This window comes from Coregonus lavaretus, assembly GCF_964263955.1.
Source record: "Coregonus lavaretus genome assembly, contig: HAP1_SCAFFOLD_656, whole genome shotgun sequence".
Lineage (NCBI taxonomy): Eukaryota > Metazoa > Chordata > Actinopteri > Salmoniformes > Salmonidae > Coregonus > Coregonus lavaretus.
The window spans coordinates 222,787-230,761 of record NW_028159049.1 but is presented as its reverse complement, the minus strand read 5'-3'; the positions used below and the strand labels follow the sequence as shown (position 1 = coordinate 230,761).

At 39.9% G+C, this 7,975-nt stretch overlaps 1 protein-coding gene across 1 annotated transcript; it reads right to left on the bottom strand.

Moving 5' to 3' along the window:
• Window positions 1-1,402: 1,402 nt before the first annotated feature.
• LOC311123320 (small ribosomal subunit protein uS8) lies at window positions 1,403-7,330 on the bottom strand. The gene is made up of 4 exons (XM_084197581.1): window positions 6,151-7,330; window positions 5,855-5,934; window positions 5,513-5,598; window positions 1,403-1,536 (listed from the first exon to the last, which is right to left on the bottom strand). The coding sequence occupies exons 1-4, from the start codon at window positions 6,281-6,283 to the stop codon at window positions 1,443-1,445; spliced, it is 393 nt and encodes a 130-aa protein (XP_084053707.1). The 5' UTR covers window positions 6,284-7,330; the 3' UTR covers window positions 1,403-1,442.
• Window positions 7,331-7,975: the final 645 nt, after the last annotated feature.

Sequence of the window (7,975 nt, the reverse complement as noted above, 5' to 3'; positions counted from 1 at the left end):
TTGACTCTTTGGCATGCCATGAATTCTTCCTGATATGACCAGACCAGGAAATCCTCAGCTGAGTTACAGCATATATAACCAAGGCCCCATATACAAGTGATTCAGCCTTACTTGATGCTAGTGGATAAATGCTGGACCGAAAGTCTACTTTGTATTACAAAATAAGCCTGTTTCTTGAAATTGTAGCTTAAAATGCTCTAGAAGATGTAGAAAGCTGCTAACTGCCTGCTCACACTAAGTAATTACTACAGTGCCCGAGGGCAAGAGAGAGGGAAGGTTTTAGACTTAATTGAGTGTGAATCCAGTAATTCATTACCCACATCTGGGGCAGCTAATGGGGAGGTCAACCCTCCAGACGCATTTTCATAATTCATCCAAATAATTGTGTAGACCATAACTGAATCCTAGGAACACTGGCTCAAATTGCATCTACACAGCCTAACTGCAAGATTGATAACAGACATCTGAATACTGTTCTCTGAATACTACACTGAACAAAAATATAAACGCAACATGTAAAGTGTTGGTCCCATGTTTCATGAGGTGAAATAAAAGATTCCAGAAATGTTCCATATGCACAAAAAGCTTATTTCTCCCAAATGTTGTTCACAAATTTGTTTACATCCCTGTTAGTGAGCATTTCTCCTTCGCCAAGATAACCCATCCACCTGACAGGTGTGGCATATCAAGAAGCTGATTAAACAGCATGATCATTACACAGGTGCATCTTGTGCTGGGGACAATAAAAGGCCACTATAATATGTGCAGTTTTGTCACACAACACAATGCCACAAATGTATCAAGTTGAGGGAGCTTGCAATTGGCACAATGACTGCAGGAATGTCCACCAGAGCAGTTGCCAGAGAATGTAATGTTCATTTCTCTACCATAAGCTGCCTCCATTTTAGAAGTACATCCAACTGGCCTCACAACTACAGACATAAGTGTTGTATGAGCGAATGGCTCGCTGATGTCAATGTTGTGAACAGTGCCCCATGGTGGCAGTGGGGTTATGGTATGGGCAGGCATAAACTCTGGACAACGAACACAATTGCATTTTATATCGATGGCAAGTTGAATGCAGATACCGTGATGAGATCCTGAGGCCCATTGTTGTGCCATTCATCCTCCGCCATCACCTCATGTTTCAGAAATAATGCACAGCCCCATGTCGCAAGGATTTGACCAAGAGATGGATCTGTATTCCCAGTCATGTGAAATCTATAGATTAGGGCATTTATTTCAACTGACTGATTTCCTTATATGAACTATAACTCAGTAAAACCTTTCAAATATTAACATTTATATTTTTGTTCAGTAAAAATGTGACTCGTCATTCTCATTGTACCAATACAAAAAAGCTTTTGACTGTAGCAATCAAATAAGACAATACAAAGTCCAGTCCACTGGATTTGGTGTTTTATTTTGCAGTTCTTTACATTTTAGAAAAAGAATCCAAGAATTTTCCCCCCTGTGTGTTTTCGTCTGGCTTCTTCGTGGTCCATGATGCCAGCTGAGGTGGTCAGCACAATGTATCTGAGGAGACAGACACAAGGTGTGTAAGACATGAGTATATAAACATTCACAACAGGCAGAATGAAATCAATTCATGACAGGCAGTCGGGAAATTCTGAAAAACTAAAGTACATTAACATTTATAGACTAAGACCATGAAATGCCAGGAAAACAGTTAAGACAAAACCAGTTGTGCCCCTTCTAAAGCAACAACCGTCGGCTCAATTGATGCCATCCAACACTTAGGCAGGCATTTCCTAACCTCATCCTTCAAACACCTGCTCTAAGCTAATTGCAGCCCATCGTTACCTTATCAAGACAACTGAAAACTAAGGGAACAGAATTTTTAAGGTACTGTATTGCTCTCCACTCCTGAACCAGGACTACTTTCACACAATAATTATGTAACCTCCATTTATATTGTATGGAGGCCATTATGATCCTAAACATCCACCAATGCATTTCCACTCAAGCAATGTTAGCAATGCATGTGGATGAAGCCTATCATAACACAAGAAATGCATCATGGCGGTAAAACTATTCCTGATCGTGACAATCCGAATCACATTCAATCTTTACTTTTAGAGGCATTCTCTTAGTAAAGCTAGATGCAACAGACGTTATGAAGTCATACAGGGTTCACATATATTGACAGATGGAATTTCATGACTTTCCACCAAATTTCCATGACCAACAATTGGCAGCATCTACGTACGTATAAAAGTGAGCGTAATGTGGTATCGACACCATGGAAGGCTGCTTTCTGATCACATGTACCATTTCCTGTTGTTGAGCAAGGCATTTAACCCCCCCCCCAAAGTAGAATATCTGTTAGGCAACTGTATAAAACATGTGGTCAACCGTCAGTCTGGAGAGCCACTGGGTGTGCAGGCTTTTGATCAAGCCCTGCAAAAACACAGAGCCAGTTTATCAAGGTTCGGTTGAGCAGCTCATTACTAAAATAGGGTTTGTTAAGAGGGGGACTGGAATAAAAGCCTGCACATCCATTAGCTCTCCTGGAGGATGGTTGACCACCCTTTATGGAAAACACTGCAACAACCACCAAATAAGTTTTATACTTTTTAGAAAATATTTGCTCATTCAATATATCAAATGGCTATGTAGGCTACAAATCTATTTATTCAGCCGTATCAAGCCCACTAATTTTCTTCAGGAAATGTAGCTTTTTGAGTTCAGCCATGTATCTTAGCTACCTTAGAAGTGTTTACTTTGCAGGCTGTCTAGCATCTATTGAGTTTCAATGTCCCATTCATTGGATGCCCAAATCAACTGGAAGTATATACAAAACACGTTTTGAAGCCATGTAATCCAAGAGGTCACATCCGTTTCTTCCTAAAATTAATGTTAACGATTCACAAATAATTTTGATTCACATGATTTGATTCAACACAACTGAATCGAATCCCATATAATACAATGGCAAAGTGAATAATTTGTTTCATAAAAAATAAATAATTTAAATTAATCATATGAATTGTTAAAAAGTTATTCAACTTTGTATGGCCTTATTAGCAAGTGTGGAAAGTTTTTGGGACATGACAAAAACATTAATACTTGCTATCATTTGCTAAACCGTTAGAGGGTACAAGATATGTTTGGAATTGGCTACCTAGTCTGTTCTCTATCATATTTTATAGACTAGGCCTACCTGCTGCTACAATGTCCAACGGTCTCTCTCCTTGAGCAATGGCCCACACTTCTCACATGCAGGTGACGCTCGCAAACACGTTTTTTTTTTTACACAGACACGCTTAATTAAGTGTAATTCCGATCCTGTCTGATATGTTGATTTTTATTTGATTTATAAAATATTCACACTGTTCCTAAACAAATTAAATTAACAGAAATCAAATTCAAACTTTTCAGAAACTTTTTGGATTGAATCATTTCCCAGAACTTTTCCAGGCCTGGAAAACACAATTTTAAAATTCCATGACCGTACGAACTCTGATCATTTTGCCAAAATTCAGTCCATCTTCAGCGCAAACCATATAAGTGTACTAAGTCACACCAACCAGGGTCCAACAACTCCCCCCCCCTCCCCGACCAGCTGGCCAAATCTACTGGCCCAAACAGATTTTCTACTAGCCCGGATATGGGGTAGTTTATAAATGCATAGGCTGACATGCTTTCACTCTATTTAGCTAGTAATAGGCTACATTTGGTTATGATGGTAGATATTAAAAGATGTGTAATATAATGTAGCAATGCAAGACATTCGATTCTTTAAAATTGCATTGTATTATAGTACATTTAGTTTCTAAAGTATATAAATTGAAGATTATTATTTCCTCAAAATAGGACGTTGGCCATTAAGACGAGGGCTTTTCAAAAGAGACATCTGGCTACAGTAGGCTATTCAAGACGAAGGGCGGCAGGTAGCTTAGTGGTTAAGAGCATTGTGCCAGTAACCGAAAGGTCGCTGGTTCTAATCCCCGAGCCGACTAGGTGAAAAATCTGTCGATGTAACCCTAATTGCTCCTGTAAGTCGCTCTGGATAAGAGCGTCTGCTAAATGACTAAAATGTAAAAATGAATGCTAGGTGTCTTTTTGTAGCTTTCTTTTCGCAGACTAACAGTAGCCACTAGCCAGCCTATTGCAATTTTGTCAGTATTGAAGGTTTACTTTTGTAAATCACTTTCCCTAAAAAGAAATAAGCGCAGCGAGTAGATTGATGAACGCTCACTTTTTACTCTGGACAGCTCGCGTGTGCCATGTGAACGCATCAACTCATATACGGCTGAGTTCGAGAAGTTGCGAGTTGAATGAACCGCCAATTATATTTCTCAAATACAAATAAAAATAACATGACTTTTCCGCTTGTAGCCTTGAAAGGTTTTCTATGGCAGACTATGACACAGGTAAATGTAAATGTCAAACATGGAATGCCAAAATGCATCGACTATAGATGGGTTAGCTGACAACGTGGAGAAAACGATGCACATGTTTCAATGGGGCAGAAGTCCAGGTGTTGTTATGGATGGCCAGATAGCTAGCAACAATGGCAAGAAAATTCCATGTGGGGAATCGTAAGTGACTCGTTTCAGCTAGTTCTTGATATCATGTCTTGTTTTGAAGTGTTTTGACTGATTTCATGTCATTGCTAATGGCTCAAATTTGCTAGCTAGCCAACCACTGTAACAATGTATTTGAGACACAACAAGTGCTTATTGTTTCGAATTTATGTTTTCAATAAACATTTAAGACAAAATACAGTACAGTTGCGGACAAGTCATTGTGACACACCCCTTGGATTCATCAGTCCACACATCCCATCGATCAATAAATCTGCGACCGTGCCCTCACCACATCCACCATTGGACTTAAGTAAAACCGAGGGCGATTTCTTGTCCATATTGTCAGAGCAGACTCAAGCATTCAACCATATTCACCCCCTTTCCCACATGCAGGTCAAATTGTGTTCAAGAGACTGCAGCAATCATATTTCCATGGTTACATTCAGTAGAAAGTGGGAGCAGACAGAGGACACTCAGTCCCAGGGATCAGAGTTGCCCATCCCTGACTTAAGTTTTGATAAGGGTTTTAGTCCCCGTCGCCCAGGCTGCCCTCATCTTTTCAAAGAAAGTGCACTTCAATGACTGTTCCAATCTCCAACCCAGCGAGCTCCCAGTGTCTTTAAATACTAGACTAGTGCTGCATTTGCTTGCTCTCGATATTAATCGGAAGCTGAACATTCCGGCATGGAAATAAAGGGCGATTAGTTTATTTGCTGTGACTCCCAAATAAATGTTCAGAGCTTTCAAGTCAGTGAAACCCGGGGCACAATTTTATACACCCCAACGGAGCACATTAACACGACATCAGGGATGCATTCATAAGTGAAACACCGTAGCAAAACTTTTTGCAATGTGCCACTAATGAATACATGTCAGTTCACAACGTTCCACTGCACAATCAGTGATACGGCCACTACAACACTCATACCACCATTAGGGTGCTGCTGGTTCATTCTCACCCGAACTGTCTTGAGGGCAGGAGGTTGTTCTGCCACTTCTCCAGATCCTTCAACTGGAGGTCAAAACGAGGGCTGATCACACCACACTGATATGAGCAAACAAAAGAAAGGTTAGCAGTGCAATTATGCAGTTAGGTTGATCATGCCACAATGCAGAATATGAGCAGGGGGGAAAAAACATGTCAAAGAAGATGAGCAAAACAGAAGGGTCAGTGTCTACTATCAATCTACCACAATACAAAAGATGAGTAAAATGAAGCACAAAATATGAGTAAAATGAAGCAGAATGGCACTCAAATTGTCTGATTGTAGTCCTTGTGATGCAGTATATTGAACATTTACCTTGTTCAGCCTGCCAGTGAGATTGACGACAATTTTCCCAGCTCTGTGGTCGTCGATGATCTCAAACTCACCAATGTAACCTGGGGAAACAAGGGAGGCAGGGAATCAAGACCAAGCAGACACACAGCATTGTCAACAAGATGTTACAGGGCTCGAACTCAGATCCCTCAACCAGGGGTAAGCAATTCCCCTCCTGGAGGGAAGCGGGTTATGCAGATGTCTGCACATTATTTTGCCCTCCCACTTGACTGGTCCTATACCACTTACAAAACAGAAGATACATTTCCGCAACTCACCGTGCTTCATCATGACGGTCAGGAAACGTACAATGACCTTAGAACACGGCCGGATCAGAACCTGGCGTTTCCCACGTTTCTCAGCATTGTTGATGCTTTTGAGCGCATCCGCAAGAACGTTCATGCGCACCATGATGCCTGTCGATCAGAAATTGAAAAAATAAAAAAATAAAAGTGAAGGAGTAGTAAGGCAGCCAACTAATGCACAGCTTGCTAGTTACTAGTAAACATTCAGTCTGATAGTGGTTTGTTCTCCTAATAACATGCTGTGAAACTGGCAAGATAACGTTAGCTGCCTATTCTAGCTAGATATTTTACTAACAGTAAGTTACAACTGACTGACTTAACAAATAAGTCAGCCAACAGATTGATTGTAAGCTAGCTCAAATGTAGGTAGATGGACATCATTGAGTATGAGATTACTATTTCATTATCGACTTACCTATGACATTGCCTAGCAAATTATTGCCCAACTAGCTAGCTAACGTTACGTGGTTACTTTGCTGAAGAAAATAGAAGGCTACCTACTAAGGTAGCAACCTCTAGACACATTATGCTATGTTAGCTATCCAAATTACCTGGTTAAAGCTAACCGCCTACATTTCACTGGCCAAGACGTAACACTTGAATGGCTAACGCTAGCGCCAACAATTTCAAAACTGGGACAAACGTTGGGTTCTTTGATAACAAATTAGAAGAGGTTTGCACGGCCATGCAGATACATTTAAGCACCACCATCGTGACTGTCTACCACGCATGGAAGTCTTCATGTACGGGCCAAGCTGGCTAGCAGAGTTGGTTAGTTAGCCAACCAAACTGTACTATTCAACATTTATACCACATCTTGACAATAAAGCACATTTGTCGACTAATTAAGAACACACCGAAAGGAGACTAGCAGTATTAATTGTCGGGTTTTATTCATATGCTCGAACTCTAGCTACCGATACAACACACCAGTAAACCGGACAGTGATGGAGACTTTACAAATCACAAGGCAAAACACCAACATCTCACACCATATCGACACAATAACCGTTTCATGACATTAGTACATTATTCAACGTGTATATAATTTCATAAATTGTGTTTTAGACGCCTGGATGGGTTAGATTTGGGAAAGATTGACAATGAGATTTTAGAGGGGCCCCTTACCGGTTCTGCAATATGGCGGAAAGAGGAAGTAGCAAGAACTAGCGATGCATTATGGGCACAAATCTAAGATTTCTTACGACTAGCTCATGCGATCACCAGCTGAAAAACACTGGGTTGATGAAAACTTGATAGAAAATAAGTTTGATAATTAAAAATATATATATATTATATTTATTCAGACAGTGATTTCGATGCAAATGCATCCTTATTTTATATATTATATTTATTCAAACAGTGATTCTGATGCAAATGCATCCTTATTTTACAGTCTCGTGATTTTATTTACCCTTTAGTCTAATGCAAACACACTTCCAAGTTGATAAAACAGAAGCATTCAATTCATATTGCTGATTCAAAAGCATTCAATTCATATTGCTGGTTATATTTGTGCAAGAAACAGAGATGTCTAAATTACAGACAAATCTACCAAGATCTTTCAATTGTGTCGGTAAGAAAATGTAAATGTCCAAAACATATTACAACCTTTCTAAAACATCTCTGGTGTCTCTCTTTCATATTTACAGTGGTAGTTGGGAATCTGTAATACTTTTCAAACTATAGTGTCTTTTGTGGGGCTTTGGTTTACATCTATATCGCCAACTGGTGGTTGGAGTGTGGGAAATAAATACAGCATGATGTTTTACCAGTAGGCCTTCCGAGTAGACTACGC

Coding starts and splice junctions, on each gene's coding strand:
- LOC311123320 (XM_084197581.1), bottom strand. CDS start 6,283: ATGGTGCGCATGAACGTTCTTGCGGATGCGCTCAAAAGCATCAACAAT. Junction 5,599..5,854: donor TCACTGGCAGGCTGAACAAG/GTAAATGTTCAA, acceptor TGCTCATATCAG/TGTGGTGTGATCAGCCCTCG. Junction 1,537..5,512: donor CTGCCCTCAAGACAGTTCGG/GTGAGAATGAAC, acceptor CTGTCTCCTCAG/ATACATTGTGCTGACCACCT.